Source organism: Molossus molossus, unplaced genomic scaffold (genome assembly GCF_014108415.1).
Source record: "Molossus molossus isolate mMolMol1 unplaced genomic scaffold, mMolMol1.p scaffold_m16_p_4, whole genome shotgun sequence".
NCBI lineage: Eukaryota > Metazoa > Chordata > Mammalia > Chiroptera > Molossidae > Molossus > Molossus molossus.
This window is the reverse complement of record NW_023425377.1, coordinates 85,951,369-85,974,296: the sequence shown is the minus strand read 5'-3', so window position 1 is coordinate 85,974,296 and position 22,928 is coordinate 85,951,369. Positions and strand designations below refer to the sequence as shown.

General features: G+C 51.5%; 1 protein-coding gene across 2 annotated transcripts in view; it reads right to left on the bottom strand.

Moving 5' to 3' along the window:
- Positions 1-15,162: 15,162 nt before the first annotated feature.
- The window catches only part of BLK (BLK proto-oncogene, Src family tyrosine kinase), a 58,989-nt gene continuing 51,223 nt past the window's right edge, over positions 15,163-22,928 (bottom strand). For both annotated transcript variants that reach the window (XM_036240841.1, XM_036240842.1), the window contains exons 8-13: positions 22,411-22,563; positions 21,827-22,006; positions 20,605-20,681; positions 17,661-17,811; positions 16,050-16,181; positions 15,163-15,374 (exon numbers count right to left, since the gene is read on the bottom strand). In XM_036240841.1, the coding sequence (XP_036096734.1) occupies positions 15,169-15,374; positions 16,050-16,181; positions 17,661-17,811; positions 20,605-20,681; positions 21,827-22,006; positions 22,411-22,563 (899 nt within the window). In that variant the 3' untranslated portion in view covers positions 15,163-15,168. The remainder of the gene's footprint in view (positions 15,375-16,049; positions 16,182-17,660; positions 17,812-20,604; positions 20,682-21,826; positions 22,007-22,410; positions 22,564-22,928) is intronic.

The window sequence follows — 22,928 nt, the reverse complement described above, 5'->3', positions numbered from 1 at the left end:
GGGACACCCTGCTTGCTGGGCAGAAGTTCTTGTAGTGGCCTGGGTCCAAATCCTGGTTCTGCTACATAATTGCTGGTGATCTCGATCACTTAATATCTCTGAATCCTCCAAGAGATGGCATCAAGTCCAGCCCCACTGTTCCTTATTTATTTATTTATTTTTTTATCCTCACCCGAGGACATTTTTCCATTTTTTGCACGGACAGAGTGGAAGGGAGAGAGAGGAAGAGAGAGAGAGGGAAACATCGACGTGAAAGGGACACATCGAGTGGCTGCCACCTGCACGACCAACCAGGGCCGGGGACAAACTGCAACCAAGGTACATGCCCTTAGCGGGAACCGAACCCGGGTCTCTCCGGACCGCAGGTCGACGCTCTAACCGCTGAGCCAAACCGGCCAGGGCCTTATTTTGACTAAGGATGACTCTCTCCGGACAAGAAACTAAATGCACAAACATGGTTCTGGAGAGTTCAAAGAGAATCATTTTTGAAATGCTGTGATACCTCCCCTGGCTGGTGTGGCTCAGTGGATTGAACCTCATCCCATGGACTGAGAGGTCTCGGTTTGATTCCTGGTCAGGGAACATGCCTGGGTTTCAGGCTCTATCCCCAGTAGGGGGCGTGCAGGAGACAGCAGATCCATGTTTCTCTCTCACATCAATGTTTCTATCTCTCTCATCCTCTCTCTCAAAAAATTCAACTAACCCTGGCTGGTTTGATTCAGCGGTTAGAGCGTCAGCCTGTGGAACAGAGAGTCCAGGGTTCGGTTCCGCTAAGGGTACGTACTTGGGTTGCAGTTTGTCCCCGTCCTGGTTGGGGTCGTGTGAGTGGCAACCACTCAATGTGTCTTTCTCACGTCGATGTTTCTCTCTCTCTTCCCCCCTCTCCCTCCTGCTCTATCTGAAGATAAATGCAAAATCTCCTCCAGTGAGGATAAAACAAATAAATAAATAAAATAAAAAATCAATTAAAGTATAGCCATTCAGGAGGGGCCTTGATTCATGGAGAAGGATCCAAGTCTGCCTGCTCAGATCTGTCTTGTTTGACTCTTAGAAGAACCTGTGAAGTAGTATTATGATCACTATGTCACAGATGGGACCTGGGGTCTCCACAGCACTTTGTAGGAAGAAGAACATGGAAAGGTGGATTCCCTCTTAGTCACTTACTATGTGCCAAGTGCAGTACTAAGGATCCTTAGCACAAGATCTCAGCAACTTTGGGGGAGGAGGGGGCAGCTATTTTTAAACTCATTTACAGATGAAAAATATAAACCAAGATTAAATAAATAGTTCAAATGACATTCCCACTGTCTCTTCCAATGAACTATTTGCACATCGCCGTGACTGGGCCTGTCCTGTTCTACTGTCGGGCTTGTCCACCGTTGCCTCTGAGGTGCTGAAGGCCAGCCCCTCATTGTCCTTGTCAAACCAGCATCTGAACATATCAGCTCTCCTGCTGGTTGCATAGCACTGTGAACATTTTATTTTTGTATTTTATTATTTTTATTTTTAAATGTAAATTTATTGTTGAAAGCGTTACAGATGTCCCCCCTTCCTCCCTCATTGATCCTCTCCACCCCACTCTTACCCCCTTGCACTTGGCACTATTGCCTGTGTCCATGAGCTGTACACACATGCATATAAGTTCTTTACTTAATCTCTTTCTGCCGCCCCCCTCCCTCTGAGATTCGTCATTCTGTTCTATGCTTCCACGTCTCTGCATCTATTTTTACAATGAACATTTTATTTTATTTTTTAATGAAAAAACTTTTTTTTCTTTTTTGATTTTCAGAGAGAGGGAGAGGGAGAGAGAGATAAAAACATCAATGAGAGAGAACATCGATTGGCTGCCTTCTGCATGACCCCCACTGGGGATTGGGCCCACAACCTGGGCATGTGCCCCAGTCAGGAATCAAACTGGCGACCTCTTGGTGCATGGGTCGATGCTCAACCACTGAGCCACACCAGCCGGGCCACAATGAACATTTTAAATGCCATCGTGTGCGAGTGAGCTAACCTTTTACACCAAAATTTCTTGACGTGGGACCTTGTGTTTTTTTGTTTCCACAATGATTCTAATGTACAGCCCGGATTACAGCCACTGACCAAGGGTGGAGACGGTGTTCAGCTACGTAAACTCAGTGTTACTCTTGGTTTTAGTCTTTCGATCTATACACTTAGTAAAAAGGATACCTTTGCGATAGGGAGATTTGAAGCATTAAATGTAACAGTGGATATAAAATCGCTTAGCATACTGTTTGGCACGCAGCCAATAACGAATCAGCAGCAGGTACAATCGTGCACAGCATCCTTGTTATCGTGAGTGGCCATTATTTGGTGACTGAGTAGATAAGTTATTTGCTAAGATGTAACAGAGTAGGGGTCATATAAGAAATTCCATTGCTGTATTTTAGTATGAGTTCCTCTATAAATGTGCCAGCAGTTATGGTATCCTTCTCAAATCTCTTCCCCGGGCCCCTCAGCTTGTGCGCAGATAGACTAAGGGGTTCAACGGGAATGGGGGCCAGGACTCGGGCGCCCCCAGCGAGTCCTCAGCAGTCCTGCAGCCCCTTCCCGCTCGGCACCTCCTGAGAATCAGGAAGGCCTTCATCGATGACGGGCCTGTGGATGCAACCACCACAGAAATCTCTGAGCATTTCCTTATCTGTGAAGTGGGCACCCCAGTACCTACCTGTTAGGATGGTGTCACGGCTCAGAAGAGAACAGCACCCTCACTGCCTAGCTCAGTGGCTGGCACATGGTAGGCGTGCAGTCCCTGCTAGCTGCCATCCTGTTGTTACAGGGAAGAGGGCCATCTGAACAATGTCACAGGGGTGTCCCGGTGGTGAAGGGAGGAGATGCTGGTGGTCAGAAGGTATCCCCCCACCCCCACCCCATTAGGATGTTGGCCTGGGCTGAAAGGAGGGGCTTGGTCACTTTCAACCCACGCCTGTCCCCTCTGCTTGTGATCCAAGGGCCTGGACCTCCCACCAGCCTCCCTCAGCGCAGGGGTGATAAGCCCGTGATGGTACATTAAAGGCGTGGTGCAGGGCCTTTTCTCTCTGTGCTTGGAGACCGCTGATAACCTGGTGGAGGGTGCTATCGGGAGAGGAAATGGGCTGGAACTGGGGGGGCTGTAAATAAGGTCCAGAGTCAGGAGGCCGCTTAGAGCCCCAGAGCGGGACCCAACCCTGAGGGTCATGTCATCCATTCTCTGCCACCAGGCACAATTGCACTGAGCAATCCATCACTGACCACTGTTCAGCTTTTTTTTCTCCAAATGCATTAATGCATTCTCATTCTAAAAGACTTAGCAACAAGGAAGGACAGAATAAAATGTGAGTGCCTCCCTTATCTGCCTTTGTCCCACTAGCACCCCCACACCCAAGAGGTCACTCAGAGCTCTCTTGGGTGGGTACCATTCAGGTTCCTTTGCTTTATTTTACACACAGACAAATGTGTGTATGTGATGAATAGAACATCGTATGTATGCGTGTAAAACCATGCCGTATGTGTTTTTCTACACCTACTCCCCTTCAATTATTGACATGTCTTGGGCATATTTCCATATCTGTACCTATAGAAGTGCCCCATTCATTTTTTGTTGTTGTTAATCCTCACCCGAGGAAATTTTTTTTCATTGATTTTTAGAGAAAGTAGAAAGGAGGGAGGGAGGGGAAGAGAGAGAGAGAGAAACATCAATGTGAGAGAGATGCATCAATTGGTTGCCTCCCACACTCTTCCATGAGGGCCAAGAATAGAACCTGCAACCCCAGCACATGCCCTTGACTGGGAATCAGACCCGAGACCCTTTGGTGCACAGGTGGATGCTCTAACCACTTAGCAACACCAATCAGGGCCAGTCCTCCATTCAGAATAGTAGTCCATAAAATAAATGTGCCAGTTTACTTACATCTTTCTCATTGTTATACCTTTAAATTGTATCCAATGTTTGCTATTTGCTGTGACCAGCATGTTGCTAAGAAGGGTAGCAATCATTTATCTTTGAGAATAAGGACATGTTTCAGTGTAGATAATTTTCTAGAAGCACAATTGCTTTGTTGCTAAGCATATGCACCCCAACTTTGAATGGTACTGTCAGAAATGCTCCCCTTGAAGTCTTTGTGAAATTATACTTCCATCAATACTTGATGAGGGTAACCATTTTCCCACATCATCACCAATCATTGGCTATTAGCAGTCTTGCCAATGCAAAAAATATTGCATTACTATTTAATCTGCATTTTTTTCCCATTGACTGCTGTGGCTGGGCACCTTTTTCTATGTTTATCAGCTGATTGTAGTTCTCTTTCTGTGCAATTCCCCCATCTTATCATTTGTCCATCTGGCTTTGGGTTGTTTAGAAACAGGAAGGACTCCTTAAGTTTTCTTTGCAGTAATCCTTTGCTCCACTGATCCTGCAAATGTTTCTCCCTGTCTGACACTTACTTTTAGCTTAGCCACATGCCTCGTCTGCAGGATAACAGCTAATCCATCCTATGCTTCTGGATGTTTTACTCACATTTCCTCCATAGAAGTCCTGTAAAAATATGAACAATCACCCTCTTATTGAAAGCCTATTGTGTACCAGGTCTTCCTTGGGGGACTAGAGAGGCACCGTCTTGCCCGCGCCAGGCCAGGCCCCTGGTTCCTGATGCCCTGGAGAGTGAGGAATCAGGCTCAGGAAGCTGGTTGACTTGCAGAGGGACACTCTGCTGTGCAGGCCTAGAGCCCCCAGAGCCTCAGTCACTGTGATCTTTTCTTCCCAGTATCAACCCCATTTCTGATGTGGCTCAAACCATCCTTGCCCAAGCCCTGACGGAGCGTGCTGTTTTGGCTTAATATATTACTACGTGTGGCATAGGGGCAAAGAGCAAAATGGCAACTTGTCCCATTCATTCATGGATTTGACAAATATCCACTGAGCACATTCTATGTGCCAGGGGCTGGGATACAGTGGGAAAAAGACACAGCCCAGTTCCACAGAGCGGACAGTCTGGCTGAACTCTTCCTCATCTTGCTTTATTATTTTCTCACTCACTTAATAAACACCTGTAGCTAACCTGGGGTCCAGGAGGCACTGCACATTTTTCTTAATCTCAGGTGTGGTGCATGGGGGTGGCTACTGTTTCATGTCAGGGGCTAACATGAGTGAGATGAGGTCACCAGACATCACACAGGAGCCACAGAAGGAAGAAAGAAACAATACAACCAACGACGAAGAGCTTGCACAGTTCTGTGATTAAGTCTCCTCCCCTGTCCTGGTTTGGTGAGCTCTGTGTGCAGGCATGTCCACCCATGCGTGCCCCTCTGCACAGGCACGTGATCATGCCCTACCCCTCTTGTCTAGCCTCCAGAGCAGAGGACGTGTGTGCTGTTTGCTCTCTGGAGAGCAGAGGGCACACAGCTCAGCCCCTTCCTGTGCAAAACCAGGTCCTGGTGGTTCATGGGAAAAGGCCATTCAGTCCAGAGCAATGAGCAGGAAGCTAATTTTAACCAAGACCTGCAGAATGACCTTGGCACAGAAGGAAAGGCTCCGAAAGAGACACCCCCAGAAGGTACCCTCGCGCTTCCAGAAGACATCAGGGTGAGATTAGGAAACTGTCCTGCCCTCCTGCCTTCTCTTCTCCCAGGCGACGCTGTCAGCTCACGGGCAGCAGTCCCTCTTCACCTCATCAGTCCTCAGCAATCTGCCTTCAGACCCCTCGGGACTGGCTCCCATCAGCCCCTGTCAGCCTGTGTTGCCAGAGGGACGTGGTGGCCCAAGGGCCGAGCTGCTGATTGGAGAAGGAGGCCGGTGGGGCAGGGTGGGCAGGCCGGGTTCCCACACGAACTCCGAGGTGACCCCAGGGCAGATGCTGTCCGGCCTGGGCCTCGAGAGTGGGAGGGAGCATGTGTGTACTGACATTCTACGGCACGCATGAGCCTGTCCCCAAAGCTTTAGATACCTTATCTCAGTCCATCCCCAGATTCCCTTTGAGAAAACTGTGCTCGTGCCCATGTTGAAGATGATGAAACTGAGGCTCAGAGGTTCGATACCGCGCCAGGGATTCATTCCACAGCCAGGTAAAGGCAGAGTCCAGAAGTGAAGTGAACATGGCCTGATCTTCCCAAAGCCCATTCTTTACCACATGACCCACACCTGGTGAGGGAGAGGCCAAAGGAGCATGGGCAAAGCCCCTCCGGTGGGCTCTGGGCCGGCTCCAGCTCCCCCCTCCCAGGAGTTCCTGCTGGATAAGGCTCCGCTCAGAGGCCGACCTGGGCTTTCATCCCAGCTATGTGAGCGTGGTGGATGACCCCACCTCAGAGAGCCTCAGTTTTCTCCTCTACAGAAGGGCACTAGTAACAGAATCCACTTCTGAGTTGTCATGTGGGCGACGTGAGGTTGTGGCCCTGAGCACACAACACGGAAGGCAGGTAGCATTGCTACCAGCACCCCCGCTTTGAGCATGGGAGACGTAACATTCACGCTCCCATGAATGAGGGCACAGGGGAGAGCTCCTTGGAGGTAGGTTCTTGTCTTACTCATCACTGTCTCCCTTCAGGGTCAAGCAAGGACCTCAGAGGCCGCAAAGTCCTCACAGGTGCCAGTTAGACATTTTCCATGCATGTCCACCATCCTGCCCACAAATTTAACTTTCCCCACTATCTCCCGGCATTCCCTGGTGGCTATTTTTAGGTCTTCAGCTGATGTCAGGCAGAGTTCTTACTCTGTGAATCATCAACAGAGTTCCCGACCTCACTCACGGGAACTCCGGCACCTCACCTCTCCGGGGACTATGGTTCCCGTCTGAAGGATGAGAATCCACTAAGTCGGATGGCCCCATCAGAACCAGATGTTTCTCTTCTTGCTTCTTCGCCACCAGGCATTACAACCCCCCCGTCATCCTCTTGGCACGGTTTGCTTTATGTTATTAACAGGAGTGCCCCACAAGGGCCACTCAACAGGCCATGTGTGTCCACCCTGCCCCTCATTTTTCCAGAGCACTCTGAACCTCAGGGCCATTTTATGGGTCCCTCAAATGCTGAACGCGGAGTCAGGGGCCCAGGCTTTGCGTTCTGGCCCCGCCACTCTCTAGGGGTGCTGCGGTGAGTGACACCCTGTCCAGAACGAAGAGAAATGAAGGCATCTGTGCACCTAAGATGATGCAAAGCAGGGGAACCCCTCTGCAAACTGTCGAATGCCGTACCCTGGTGGTGGCCCCATTCGCATGAGTAACTTTGTTTTAATCCTCACCTGAGGACATTTTTTTTATTCTTTGTTCAGATAGAGTGGGAGGGAGAGAGAGGAAGAGAGAGAGAGAGAGAGAGAGAGAGAGAGAGAGAGAGAGAAACATCGACGTGAAAGGGACACATCAAGTGGCTGCCACCCACACGACCCAACCAGGGCTGGGGACAAACTGCAACTGAGGTATGTGCCCTTAGTGGGAACTGAACCCGGGTCTCTCTGGACCGCAGGTCGATGCTCTAACCGCTGAACCAAACTAGCCAGGGCTGAGTAACTGTTTTAAAGGCTCTATCCTCTGATCCATTCAATAAATAGCGATTCTGGCATGGTTAAGGAATGAGGGTTTCCAGGGAGCCAATTAATCTGATGGAGAGTTCTCAAATACAAGGACTTCTATTTTTAGAAAAACCTGGAGTAAATTAACACCTGCCCACCAGGAAACCAAGGTGAGTTGGGGTAGATAAACTGGCCAAGTGCCCGGAGGGCTGGGCCCTGTTATGGACCCCGTGTGGTTGTCGGTCCTTATTCAGGTCTCAGTTTCCCATTTGTGAGATGAAAAGGGGAAAGAGGACATTAGACTAGATGACAGGTTTTCAAAACAATTTTAAAGCTCCATTTTGTTCAAATAACCCTCACAGGTAGCCGAACACTGAAACAGGTGCAGGAAAGGCTGTTATGTTTGAAGGGTGGATGGGGCCTTCTCCCCTCCCGCCCCATCCCACTGTGAGCTTCCTGCTCCCGAGCCCTGCCATAGGCCACCAAGGAGCACAACTTGAAATATCTAGACCAGTCCTGGCCAGTGTGGCTCAGTTGGTTGGGATCGTCCTGAGCACCAAAAGGTTGCTGGGTTCGATTCCCAGTCAAGGCATATTCCCAGTCAGGGCACTGCCTGGCTCGATTCCCCAGTGGGGAGTGTGCAGAGGCAGCGGATTGATGTTTCTCTCTCTCCCTCTTGCTTCCTCTCTCTCTCAAAATTGATAAAAAATCTTTTAAAAAAGTAAAATAACATAAAAAAAAAGAAGTAAACATCTACACCAGATTCTTTTTGGGAGAATGGTTAAATGTGGAGAGTCCTCATGCTACCCTTTACCAGCTGTGTGGCTTTGGGTTGGTTACTTAACCTCTCTGTGCCCCAGTTTCTTCCTCTGTAAAATAAGGATCATGGGACTTTACGTTCAGTTATTGTTGACTGATCACGAAGGTCCTATTCAGCTTTTTAAGATTCTAAACATAGTACGAGGTTAGTGCTTTCTTGAATTCTGAAGACTTTACGAGCTCAGTCTGCCGTGGAATGAGCTGAGAAGCCCATGCCAGAGCCCTGGGTGCCTATGCGTCATGGTGGCTACTGCCTTCTACTCTCTCCTCCTCACCTCTGCAGCCGAGTGCCCAGGGCTGAACATAGGTTTTTCCTGGGATGACTGAATTTCCGCATGTCAAGCAAATCTTCGTGACCATTTTGAGGCCGAGGTTCGAGCACAGGCTCAGCAGGACACAGACCTAGCTGGGCACAGCAGCAGGACACAGACCTAGCTGGGCACAGCAGGCGAGAGCCCCAGGCATGGTCCAGGAGACCTCGAGGCACGCTGGGCAGACTCACCAAGGCGGAAACTGGAAGGTACTTTCCCCAGAATAGAACCCTGTGCTCACCCCACCAGCCAGCTGGGGCTTCTCAGCCAGGCCCAGGAAGCCCCCTGCCCCAGGGCCCGGGGAGAAACAGCCGAACTTCAGAGGCACTGGCCTGAAGGGTCATCGTGAGCACAGGTGCAGGAGGGGGGACCCTGAAAATTTAGAATCACCTGTGGGCATTTCACAGAGATCTGACTGAGTCCTATGGGGACCAAAGTCAGAGAAATGTGGGTTATTGCTATTGAAATGATGTCCACCTCACATCCATTGATATGGCTACCATGAAAAATAAACCAAAACAGCCCTGGCTGGGTGGTTCAGTTGGCTGGAGCATCATTGCCCTATATACCAAAAGTTTGTGGGTTCAATTTCCAGTCAGGGCGTGTACTTAGGTTGTGGGTTTGATCCTGGCTGGGGCGTATAGGGAAGGCAACCCATCAATATCTCTCTCTCACATTGATGCTTCTCCTTCTCTCTCTCCCTTCCTGTCTCTCTCAAATCAATAAACATATTCTCAGGTGAGGATAATAAAAAGGGCAGGGGCAGCTCATCCGGGGCTAACCCCCCAAACCTGTCCCCAAGGCCCCCTTTCTCTGACCCTCCAGTGAGCTGACGACAGCCCCACCTTAGCTCACTTCTTTCCTACAGTGTTTCCAGGGAGCCAAGGCAGAGCCCGCCCAGGCTCTCTCCTGTTGCTGTTCTCTCCTAAGCCCTGCCTTGTTCACTGTCCCAGCTTTAATAAACGTACTCTCAAAAAAAAGCCCAAGATGGTAAATTTATGCTATGTGTATTTTACCACAATTTAAAAAATGACAACATGAAGCCTGGGGAAATTTGAGTACTACTTTTCAAAAATATTTATTTTTTTATTGACATTAGAGGGAGAGAGAGAAATATCAATGAGAGAGAACATTGATTGGCCGCCTCCGGCATGACCCCCACTGGGGACCAAGCCCACAACCTGGGCATGTGTCCTGACCAGGTATCGAACCGGTGACCTCTTGGTGCATGGGTCGATGCTCAGCCACTGAGCCACACTGGCTGGGCTTGAGTACTACTTTTTTTTTTTATCCTCACCCGAGGACATTTTTCCATTTTTCGTTCAGGTAGAGCGGGAGGGAGAGAGAGGAACAGAGAGAGAGAGCGAAACATCGATGTGAAAGGAACACATCGAGTGGCTGCCACCCGCACAACTGACCAGGGCCGGGGACAAACTGCAACCGAACCCGGGAACCGAACCCGGGTCTCTCAGGACTGCAGGCCGACGCTCTAACTGCTGAGCCAAACCGGCCAGGGCTTGAGTACTACTTTTAAAGTACCTACTGGAATATGTGGTGAGGCCTTTTATAAAAATATCATTAAAGACTATTGTACCTTTCATGTGAATCTGGATTTTCGCTTAACGCTGGTCCACCGGTATTCCGCCTTAGCTTTGGGTCTCCCTGATTTGCAGATGAGAAGTTTATTCACAGCATATATTCTTGTTTCTGAAACTAGTCAGTTAGTTACAAGAATATACCGGATCTACTATACGCCTAGCACAGGGCAGGTATAGTGAAGATATAAAAGAAGAAATACAAATAAGAAATAATAGGAAATATGGAAGAAGAAATAATTATAACATTTATGCATTATTGTTTGTTATGGGCTGAATTGTGTCCCCCCAACTTCCTTCATCGAAGCCCTAATTCCCAGTACCTCAGGATGTGACTATTTGGAGATGAGTCTAAGAGATATTTAAATTAAATGAGGTCACTGGATGGGCCCTAATCCGACTGGCGTCTTTATGCGAAGAGGGATCAGGGCAGAGACACACACAGAGGGAAGACCACGTGAGAACACAGGAAAGGCGGCAGTCTGGAAGCCAAGGAGAGAGGTCTCAGAAGGAAATCCTGCTGACATCTTGATTTCGAACTTCCAGCCTCCAGAACTGTGAGAACATACATGTCTGTGTTGAAGCTCCCGGCCTGTGCTATTCACCATGGCAGCCTGGTATGCTGGTCCATTTTCAGAGGACTCTTTAAATCCTTAAAGCAACCTTGCAAGGGAGTCATTTTTTCCTTGCTTATAGCTGAGAAAATCGAGGCTCAGAGGACTCGAGTTACTTGCCCACGTGCAGCTGAAAAGGGCTGGGCAAACCTGGTCCTTGGCTTCAAATCCTGCGCGCTTGTTTGCCCGTCCGACCCCGGGGGTGTGAGGAGTATGGAAGCAAACAAAGGAAATCGTAGCAGCAGACAGAGAACGTATCCCAGGGGACAGGGGAACCCCGGTGAAGGGTGGTGAGGGTTAGGGTCAGGGTCTTGGAAGGCCTTTAGGGGGCTAGAGTAAAATAATGAGAGTTAACATTTCTGAGCATTTACCATAAGGCAGGCACTATGATAAATGCCTCACAGGTACTATTTCATCAAAACCTTGAAACGGGCCTCTAAAATATGTTATTAGTATTCCCATTTTGCAGATGAAGAAACTAAGGCCCAGAGAGAAAGTGCTTGAATTGGAACCCAGGTCTATCCGACCCCGAAGATCTTGTGTTACTCATTTGACAGTAAAAGCAAGTGTGTGTGTACTGGCTCTGGGAGAAAACACAGTCTCCATCGCAGGCAAGATGGCATCTGGGGTCCAAGCTGGGGCCCACACCTCAGCAGAGCTCTGGGCACATGGGGAGCAATCATAAGCTCCAGACGTCTCAGGCCTGGGCCCCTTTCCAAGACCCGCGCACGTGCAGATTGTGGTTGGGGGAACACGGCCTCCCCTCCCACTGGTGAGACAAGTTCTCAGAGCAGAAAATGTGGCTTTTTTCACCCATTCATGTTCTGTTGTGTGTCTGTTTCTGTTTTCTCTGTCTGTCTCTGTCTCTCTGCCTGTATTGCTGGTTCTGTCTGTCTTTCTGTCCCTGTCTCTCTTTGTCTTGCTGCCTCTTTATATCTCTCCACACCCTCCCACACTTTATTCTCTGGCTGGGAATCGGATAGCTTCTTGTCCTTTATGAAGTCACTTATATACCTGACATAAACCACCAGGACAGCCTCAGTTCTGGCCACCACTAAGGCAAGGGCGCCCCCTAGTGGGTAAAAGTCTCATTGACCCTTCAAGCTCCAGTATCACCTTGCACAGAAAACCTCTGTGAGGAGGTGAGGTGGAGATGTACCTGCCTGGCGGGACAACATATCCTTGAGAATGAGCCAGGACCTGAGAGTCATACTGGGCCCTGGTTACTTGCAGCCAGCCCTGTTGGGGAGGGTACTTCCGAACCCCATGCAACTCGCCCAGTGGTTCCCAATCCTGCATGAACATTAGCCAGCTGGGGACATTGTAAATGTGCTGATGGCCCGGCCGGTGTGACTCAGTGGATTAAATGTTGTCCCATGGACTGAGAGGTCCCGTTTTGATTCCTGGTCAGGGCACATGCCCAGGTTGTGGGTTCGATCCCCAGTAGGGAGTGTGCAGGAGGCAGCCGATCAATGTTCTCACATTGATGTTTCTATCTTGTTCTCCCTTCTTCTCTATCTTAAAAAAATCAATAAAAACATATTTTTAAAATATTTACAAAAAATAAAATGTGCTGATGTCCAGGCCCCACCCGGAATCCTGGCACCCGTATTTTCAATGTGCCCTCCCGACACTGTCCCCCTTCTGCCCACAGTGGTCCATGCATCCATCCAGAAACACGGGTCTGAGCCGAGAATCACACAGGGCGCTTAGGGAAAATGAAGTTCCCAGATGCCGCCTTAGACCTGCTGGATTCGCATCTCCAACTGAGAGGGCTAGACACTGCATTTCAAAACAATGGAGGTGATTCTCATGAATAGTCAGGTTGGCCAAGAACTGGGTGACTCCCTTCACCTCACAGGAAGGCGGCGGGATCCAGAGAGGTGGCGAGCCAGCCCCAGCTCCTGGACAGCCGGGGCCCACTTCAGAGAGGCCATGGGAGGCAGGGAGATGGTCCTCAAGCCCGAGGTCTGGGCTGCAAAGCCAGAAGGAAGGACTCATTCCACATCCTATAGATATTCGGTTCCTTCCTGGCCCTACCTCAGAAGGCACCCATAGGTCCTCTTGGGGACCTTCTCTCCCATGAGCACCTCCACTCAGATTTGTGTCTGCCGGATGCACCCAGCCCCTGCAGGTTCAGTTGACTCTCTGGTGTCCCAAATTCCCACCAGTCACACCCCCTCACCCCAGGTTCTGGGCCAGGCAGCCCTAATTTTTAGAGATTCCAGAAAGAAGGGGTGTGGGTGCTAAGCCCCTGGGGGTGTGGAAGGGGATTGAGCTGTGCCCCCCCCCCCCGAGACTTAACAGTCACTTTCCTAAAAAGAGCCCTCAGTTTGAGGGAGAGGTCTGAGGAAATTTGCCAGAACTCCTTGGAGCCCCTACCTCCAGCATCCCGGACCTCCTAATGGAGATCTGTCCAAGTCCCAGTCTGATCACAGCCTCCAACCCCGGGATCCACTTGGGAACTGCTCAGGCCAGACCTACCTTTGCAGAACACCTCCCCCCCTTTAGGAATGCTGTGCTCTCTACACTGCACTATGGTAGAGGCTGGGGGCCAAGCACTGGCCAGCTAACAGCCTCTGGGCAAGACTGGTGGTGTGGAGTCTCTGCCAGTCTCCTTCCTCCCAGGGCTGTTGGAGAATCTAGACGATGGGCAGGTAGTCTAGAACCAGCAAGGACTCTACAGACACGTGTCCTTCTTTGCTTAGTCACCTCTGTTTCCTTGAAGAAGCAGCCCCTCCAGCGAGGTTCTCCTAGCCCAGCAGCCCCACCTACCTTGCTGCCACAGTCCCACAACTCTGCTGGGGTCCACACCCCCATCCTGCTACAATGAGCGGTGTGACCTTGGGAACACCAGGTAAGCTCTTTGTGCCTCAGTTTCTTCCTCTGTCTATGGATGTCAGTGATCATACCTCTCTGGGTTGTCACAAGATCAGACGAGTCACTACATGGCAAGTTGGTGGCCAGAGGTTCAGAGAGGGAGAGGGAGACATGAATAGGTGCAACACAAGAATTTTGAGGGCACTGACACTATTCCATGTGATATTGTAATGGTGAAGACATGTCATTACACATTACACATCTGTGCAAAACCACAGAAAAATACATACAGCACAAAGAGAGAATCCTAAAGGAAACTATGAATTTAGTTAACAATGTGTCAAAATTGGTTCATTACTTGTAACCAATATACCCCACGTTTGCAAGATAATAATAGGGGAAATGGGAAGGACAGGGGTGATGGGTAAATAGTTTTCTCTGTATTTTCTGCTTCTTTTTCGGTAACTGCTAAAAAAGATCTATTATAAGCAAAACAAAAAACATGACAAATGGAGAGCTTCTTAAATGTTTCTTGGTATTAGCATCTCACGGTCATCTGCTTTCTGCTTATGCGCCTGGTGGCTGGACTGGGAGCCTAGGGGGCTTGTTCTTCTCATCTGTGGGTGTCCCCAAGAAGCGAGGCTCCCACCGTCAGCTCTGGCGCTTTGCTGAGGTCAAGGATCTCTGAGGTGAGGGCGCCACCTGCTGGCCCTGCTCAAAGGCAGTGCCAGTTGGGTCTGCGCAGCGGTTCTGGGGCTGGGGACTCGATTCCCACCGGAAAGCCCCGGTCATCCTCGAGTCACAAGCGGAGCCACTCTTCCGTCCACGTATGTCATGGAAGCGATGACCAGGCTTGTCACCAGCAACGGCACGGAAAGGGTCAGAGCTCATGACTTGAATACGGCAAAGTCCCAAAGCTCTGGAGCGCTCCCCTCCCGGAGCCCTCACCGGTGGAGCTTTCGGAGCCCACGGCTGGGGAGGACCAGTTCCGCGTCTGGGATGGGCGGAGGGGAGCCTGGGGGGAGGCGGTCCGCGCAGGTGGGAGCACGGCACTCCGGTCACCTGCGCCAGCACAGGGGCGCCTGGTATGACGACAAACTCGAGTGTGCCAGGCACCCTTCTGAACCTCGTACCGGGTTAACTATTCTGGACCCACGAGGAATGGACGAGGTAGGTACTGTAACGCTCCTTCCTGTTGCACAAAGAGGGAGCGGAGGCGCCGGGGGCTAAGTAGCCTGCCCAAGGACGTACAGCCAGAGAAGGGCGGGACTGCGACATCGGCTCGGGGTCCACGCTGGGGACCACGCTCTAGGCCGCCTCTGGGTGCCGCGTCGGGGCGAACGGCGCCCCTCCTCGCCTTTCCCGCCCGTGTGGGGCCGGAATAAGCGCCGCGGGGTGAACCTGCCCCGTCAGTTCCGCGGGTCGGGCCACAGGCGCGCGCCATCCAGCCCCAGAGCCGCGCGCCGGGCTCCCGCAGCCCCGCGGCGCCCACGCAGCCCGGAGCCGGGCTAGGGCTGCAGCTCGTACTGCCGCTCGGTGGCCGTGTTGAAGTCCTCGAGCACCGACTGCAGGAACTCGAAGGTGGGCCGCTCCTCGGGCTGGCTCCGCCAGCACTCGGCGATGACCCCGCGGTACAGCTCCGGCGGGCACGAGTCGGGACGCGGCATGCGGTAGCCTCGCTCCAGGCTGCGGATGACCTCGGGGTTGCTCATTCCTGGAGGCAGAGGGGACGCAGGGCGTGGCTGAGGGGCGGGCGAGACACCTCCTCGCAGGTGACCTGGCTGCCCGCCTGGTGCCACCTTTAAACACCTCTTTATTTACTTTCACTGCCTGGAGAACCTCTGGAAACGAGGCTGCAGATTTTGTCCTCAGTGCTGGCGGTTCCTCCGTGGATGGGACCCTGTCTGGCTTGTCGGGGACTGCCTGGCACACAACTGAAGCCCATCGCTCCCTGGGCAGGTGTTCCACCAACACGCGCCACCTGCTGACCAGGAGCGACTGCTCAGCTGCCCGAGCCCTTCTGACGCGGGGCTGGGGGCTTGGGCCTGGGGTTTCACAGTCAAGGTGGCACTTTCGAGAGTACACCCAAGGCCAAGGGAGGGACTGTCTTCAACTGAGAACAATCCAGTTGTGAGTAAGAGTTCACATCCTGACCTTTACTTAATTCCAGGTTTGGGGACTGATTGAGCCCTGCTGGAGGTAGGGAACAGGGCCCTGGTGACAAGAGCAATGTTGAGGAAGGGGGCAGAACCCTGCCCTCAGACTGGTATGCTTACCACCATCGAGACTGCATTCTGACACATACGTGGGTGGCCCCAGGCAGCACGGTCACCCTGCCATCCCAGGACAGCAAGGAACCCGTGAGTCACTGCGGGATGAAACTGCCTACCTGGGTAGGGTACTCGCCCATAGGTGACAATTTCCATCAGGAGGATGCCAAATGACCACACGTCCGCCTTGATGGTGAACACCCCAAAATGAATAGCCTCTGGGGCAGTCCACTTGATGGGGAACTTGGCCCCTGCGGGAAAAGCCATGAACAGGTTTGTGAGTCCAGGACTGACTGACCCTGCATGCCTACCCCCTCCCCACTGCTCTTTCTGGCCCCCCAGCTCCCTTTACAGGGCTTGGCCCGCCCTACTCGACCGTTTCATCCAGGGAGTCACTGAGACCCACTGGGACACATGACCAGGCATGTGCAGACACTGGGGGCCACAGCATGAAAGAACAATAGGGACACAAATATCATCGCTGTCACCCTCTTTGGGTCCCTGCCCACTGGGCTTCATTGGGTAACCACCACATATTTCCATCTGCACAGAGGCATCAATTTCCTCCTGCCCTGGCCTTGTTAATAACAAGGAACTCATGACTTGGGTGACTGACTTTAACTTGTCCCTGCTTCAGTTAATCATTTCCTGCAACATGGAAATGATTACACATCACTTAGGGGTCACAGTGAGAAGGGGATTCAAACCCTGCTGCCCCAGGGCGCCATGTGGATGGCTACAGTTTGATCAGCATTCAGAGCGGATGGCATAACTCAGCACCCAATCCGCTCCCACCTCGCCTGGCTCTCCCTGCCTCCCCAGCCAGCCTGCAGTTCCTTCAGAGAACGGAGAATGAGCCATATGCACCCTTCTCTTGCGCCTGCTGATTAATATGCTCAGCTGATATGAATTGCAAGCTTGCTTGATAAATGCACGTGACCCCTTCAATTCCTCCTGTGAAGAGGATTTTTACTTCCTATACTAATAGAGAAAACCAGAGGACTCTGTGGAAACCTAATTCAGGTATAAGGTTTTGCTGCTCCCACTTCAGAGCAGTGTTTCCCAAAGTGTGTCCTTTGGAACCTTAGTTCTGTGGGGAGTTAATAGGCAATAAGTGGAAAAGTATTTTGGGTTCAAATTAGTTTGTGGGAACCCGGCTGGTGTGGCTCAGTGGTTGAGCGTCGGCCCATGCACCAAGAGGTTGTGGGTTTGATTCTAGGTCAGGGCACATGCCCAGGCTGTGGGCCAAATCCCCAGTGGGGGGCATGCAGGAGGCTGCCAATCAATGTTCTCCCTCACTGATGTTTCTAGCTCTCTCTCCCTCTCCCTTCCTCTCTAAAATCAATAAAGAAAAAAACAAACAAACGAACAAAATTAGTTTGAGGGACACCAGGTGAAGCAAATGTACACTGTTGCTTTGCTGCAGGACGTCTCAGTGCCTTTAATATGCTGGTGTGCATTGGAAATCACCATGGGGGCACTGGATGGACTTTGCAGTATCTCCAGACCTACTTCATCACAGAACCATTCCTCGGGATGCTCTAGTGCTCTTCAGAGCACAGTTAGGGAAATGCTGATCTGCTGGGGATAAGGCCAGAGCTGTGGAAACCACACAGCTCTCTGATCTCTTCACATAGGGCTCTGCTATGTGGTGATGAGAAGTACAAGGGAGTTTGGGATCTGGGGAAGGTAAGACCCAGGTCTCCCTGTGGTTGGGAGTCTTGGCTCACCCTCTTGAGCGGTGTATTCATTGTCAATGATCCGGGCCAAGCCGAAGTCACCGATTTTGCAGCCCAAGGTCTCAGACACCAGGATGTTGGCCGCCCTGAGGTCACGGTGGATTGAATTCATTTTCTCAATGTACGCCATTCCTTCAGCAATCTGAGGGAACATGCCACACAGGGTAGAGCAATGTGAGGACCTCTATGCAAGGACCGAGCCCAGCCAGGGTCCCCTACAGCTCCTGGGGAGAGGAAGGACCCTGCCCACCCTCGCCACCAGCCTGTCTGTAGAAGCAGCATCCATCGTCTCACAGCCGGAAGGAGAAGAGGCTTGGGTGTCTGGCGTGTGTGTGTTTTGGTAGGTGCATAAGGGATGGTGGTGCTATTGAAGAAGGAGCAGATGCTTGGTGGGAACGTCCACCGCTCCTCAGCTGAATAAGATATACACCCCTGTCCCATAAGAGCCCAGAAAGGCAGAGATGCTGTCATCAGAGCTAGGGGCTACCTGTACCCCCACCCACCTGTCCTCTCCTTCCAAGTGTCTGCAGGGGAGGAAGACAGCAGAATAAAGGCAGGAGAAAAGGGAGCTCTCTTGAGAGGGGAGAAGAAAGGGAAGAGGCCGCAGGGAGAGGGAAGGGTGGAGGCAAGGAGAGGGTTTCATCACCATGGCCGGTTGGAAGCACGGTTTTGGGAGCAGGGTGCCCTGGTTTGAAATCGCTGACCCCTGGCATGTTGCTTATGCTCCCTGAAATGTCACTGAACTGATTGGAATATGAGGAAAGGGGTCTGCAGGGCATGGAGCTGAGGTGAACATGAAATGAAACACGTGGCAGAGAACCCAACCCAGCATTGCTCCACGGTGGGCCCGCAGGGAGCAGGGAGAATCCTCATGGAACAGAGGCAGGAAAAGAGGGGACTCCGCCTCTGCCCCCATCACCAGCGCTGGGCTGGAATAGCTGTTTGTGCTGCTGGTGTGCCCTTCAGCCAAGGAGACTAACTCAGGCTTTATTATCTGCACTCTCACTGACAGAGGAAGAAACTGAGGCAGAGATAGAAGGCCAGTTTATCTTTCAAATCTGTAGCAGCAAGAGGCCAGTACTGGGATTGATCTGTTTCCATTGTATTGATTTACCCATGAATCCCTCCCTCTCTCCCTCCCTCCCTCCCTTCCTTTGCTAAACCATTCCATCAACATACATTTACTGGTATGGTACTGTGAGGACTATAAAGCTAAGTACCAAATATTTTATATCTTATATCTGGACAGCATTTAGCAGCACTCATTCCATTTAAAAATATGTATTTAGCAGTACTAGAAATACCAAAAAAAAAAAAAAAAAAAAGGTTGAGAAGGGCCCAGATGTGTTTTCAAGGAGAAGAATCTACTGTGCATGATGCTAAAGAGAACATATGAGCTAAGTGCTCGCCAACACTTTTAGGTCCAGGGAAAATGTACCAGAAAGGACACTTGACTTGGATCATGAATACTGATTAGGATTTTTCCAGGTGAGAAGAAAGTCAAAGGCATTCTGGGAAGAGAGGACAGCCTGGGCAAAGGCTCCCAAGACATTAGGGAGTTGCCATGTGACTTCAAAGTAGGACACCTGGGGTTGTGGTTGGAGGGGAGCTTTGCATTTCATCCTGTAGAGCAGGAAAAGGAAGATTGGGTGTGTGCATGTGTGTGTGTGTGTGTGTGTGTGTGTGTGCATGCATGTGCGCATGTATGCACACCTGGGGAGGCACTAGCCTGACCAGAACATGGTTTAGAAGCTGACCACCTGGGAGGTTCTGATTTTGGTTATTTAACTCTCAGCATCTTGACCACACCTAGGTATAAACTGAGGTGGCTTTTCACATCCTTTGCCCCTGGGTGACCCAAGAAGGCAGGGGAGAGAGAGAGAAGGAAAAGTAAGAAAAAGAGTTCACAGGTTTATCACTCTTATGTGGTTTGAAACCAGTTACCAGCGCTAATTTTCCGACACCATATCGCCAGCTCCTCAAACCTGTCTGTGGAAAAAGGGTGCGGTGACATCAGTTCCTGCCTCGATACTAAGGGCAGATAAGGCTGTGAGCTGGGGAGGGGCAGCATGCGGCGGGGGGAGGTTTCCTTTTTGCAGCCGGATGTGTGCATGTGTGTACATGTCTCACAGGTTGACCACAAAGATTTTCTGCTGAGAGTTCCAGTTTTAACAGACATACAGACTTGGGGCCCCCAGATGGGTTTTTCTGCCAGTTGGAGCCCTCAGCTAAATTCCCTGGGGAGGAAAGATCCCTCCTCTCCATTTTCCCACCTGCTACAGAAGGCATTTGTGGGCACCTTCTGAGGAAGAAATGAGGTCACCACAAAACGCTTGCTGACCATGTTAAATGGAATACGTGCAAACTCTGGGTTTTCCCCACCACCATCTATTCTCTTTCTTATTGATAGAACGCACCTCATCCCATCATGGCTGCCCAGAATAAAGACTACATTTCCCAAGCTCCCTTGCAACTAGGTGTGGCCAGGTGACTGTGGCCAGGAAGATGTAAGAGCAATGTAGTGGGTGACTTCAGGGACATGTCTCTAGGAAGGAACATGGACTTTCACCTCCCACCCCCCTTGACTTCTTCCTGCTGACTGAGAAGAGGACGAATGGTAAAGTGCGAGTATCCACCTTGGGCAGTCGGATGACATGTTAAGACACCTGGCAGGTGGAAGAGACCTGGGTCCCTGTGACTTTGAGGGGCAGTCCCACCTACCACCCCAAACTTCCCACCTTTGGATGTTTACACATTAAAATGTAAGTCACTATGACTTTGGATTTTCTGTCTTTCACAGCCCAGCCTAAATTGGATTGATACAACCTCTAAATAGTTGATTTGGTTAAGGCAGAGGTCAGGGACAAGAGGCAGGGATCTCAGCCCCCACGAAGGCGTTGGTACTCAGGCCCACTGCCCTTGGTAGCTCACAAACCTGGGCCGACATGTCGATCAGTCTCGGGAGGGACAATCTGCTACCTTCATCCGTCTTCAAGAAATCCAGCAAGCACCCTGAGGAGAGACACTGTGGCTGCACTTCTGCACACGGCCCTCCCTGGCTCTGCCAGCCTCCTCCAGGTGTGGGCTGCTCCCCGCCCGCGGGCCAGCAGTGGGTGGCGCTCTGTGAGATCTCTTGTCCACAGAGAAGAAGTCCACCCACAGCATCGAGTGCCTTCTGCTTTACAGAATTCGGACCCCGGTCCTCACAGCACCCAGGAGGCAGCGGATACGCTCCTATCTACTCACAGGAAGTTAGGTTTCAGCCAGGTTCACGGGGCAAGTAGTCGGGAGCAGAACCTGCTCCTCTGACTACAAGTTTAGTGCGCATTCCTGGTATGACATTCTTGCCCCCTTCACCCTTTGTTGGCAGAGACTGTGCCTCTGAGCACCAGAATGGAGAGACCCGCCTCCCGCCTCCTGGGATTTAGAGCATCTAAAAACTGGGGGGGGGGAGGACACACTCCTCTGAGGTATGGCTAAGAGGTGCACAAAGGAGCTGTTGGGTCCCCAGCTCAATGTGGGGTTCCCTTCATGGGGACATTTGAGGAACTAGATTAGCATGGCACCTTAGGGTCCTACAGGAAGCAGTGTGTGGCCTCAGGGAGGGGTGACAAGGAGGTCAAAGGCCAAGGTTTGACCCCCACTGCCCCATGAGAGCCTGGCCACACTGTGGACCTCAGAGGTCATCTCACCCAACCTCTCTCTTCACCATGTGGTAAAATATTCATACAGGTATAAAAGGTCCCATGTAAAAGGTAAGTGGTAGACCTGGAACTAGAACCGTCTCTTGACACCCAGCCTACTGCTCTTCTAACTTGGCCATGCTCTGTCCTCCACAGCAACGTCACACAGTGCTGAGCACAGAAGACATACTCCAAGTGCTCCTGAACTGAGGACACAACTCTACAGAACCACTTGTCTGTCTTGTTTCTCACCTTCCTCCCCTCCCACCACCCCTGTGCACCTGGGACACCCTAGGTGCGCAGGACATAGGCCAATCAGCCCAGCCCATGGCTCAGCGATCCCCTGCACAGGTCCCCTGGCCAGGCAAACCCACAGCAGCAGAGGGGCCTCTGCCTTCTCAGCCCTTAAGCCAGTACCCTCCCTCTGCCCCTCCCGCCTCTGTCTGAGGGACACAGGCCACCACGGGGCACCACCTCTGGCCATGTACTCAGTCACGATGTAGATGGGCTCCTTGGTGACTACAGCGTAGAGGCGAACCAGCCTTTCATGCTGGAGAGTTTTCATCAGGTTGGCCTCGCCCAGGAAGGCCTCTGGAGACATGGTTCCCTTCTTCAGGGTCTTGATGGCCACCTTCATGCTGTTTTTGTAATAACCTGAGCCAGGGGAGGGGTGGGGGTGGGGGAGAGAATGAAGAAGTCATTCAGAAGACCCTGAGGTTGTGGAAGGTGATCCCATAAGCTTTCAGGAGCCATCCTGATGCTGGGGGGTGGGAGTGGGGGATTGAAGCTAGAGCCACCCCCTTAGGAGGTGGCCCTGGGCTGGAATGTACAGCTCCTGAGGCAGATGGATGTGCCAGCCTGTCTCAGCCTCCCTCAGGCACTTGAGGGACAATGTTCTATGCCTCCATTACCTCACCTGTGAAGTGGGCATCATAGCCTCTGTCCCTTCTCCCTCACAAGCCTTTCTAGGGAAGCAGGATACACTGTGCAAATCCTGAGCCCTCTGTGCCTCAGGATGCTGGGCGGGGTGAGAGGCTCCCGGCATGCCACATACTCACCCATCCAGACTTCGCCAAACTGCCCTGACCCGAGTTTCCGGACCATCCTGAGAGACTGCCGGGGAATTTCCCACTCATCCTGGGCCCAGGGGTTCTGAGGAGCCAGGCTCACACAGGGTTGGGTCAACTTCTGGCATAAGCCATCCCCTTTATCTGCATTAGGGAAGGAGACATGGGGCTGGAAGTTACAGAGCAGCCAGACTCGCATCTCTCCTTGGAGAGCCCTAATTTTTCTAGCCGTGTCCCTCACTGTTTCTTGCTGGTCCCAACCGCCCCCCCCCCCCAAGTGCATGTATACACATCTGCACACACACTACACACACACACACACACACACACACACAGCTCTTTACAATGGTTTCGGATAAAGCAAGGCATGCTTGCATCGACCTGCTCTCTCTAAGACTCCAGGTTGTTGAATGCTGATCCAGTAGAAGGGTAGAAGGGATTAGGTACAGACTTTGAACCACTATGTTGACAGTTGACAACTCCAAGATAGCACCAGTGATTCTCAATCT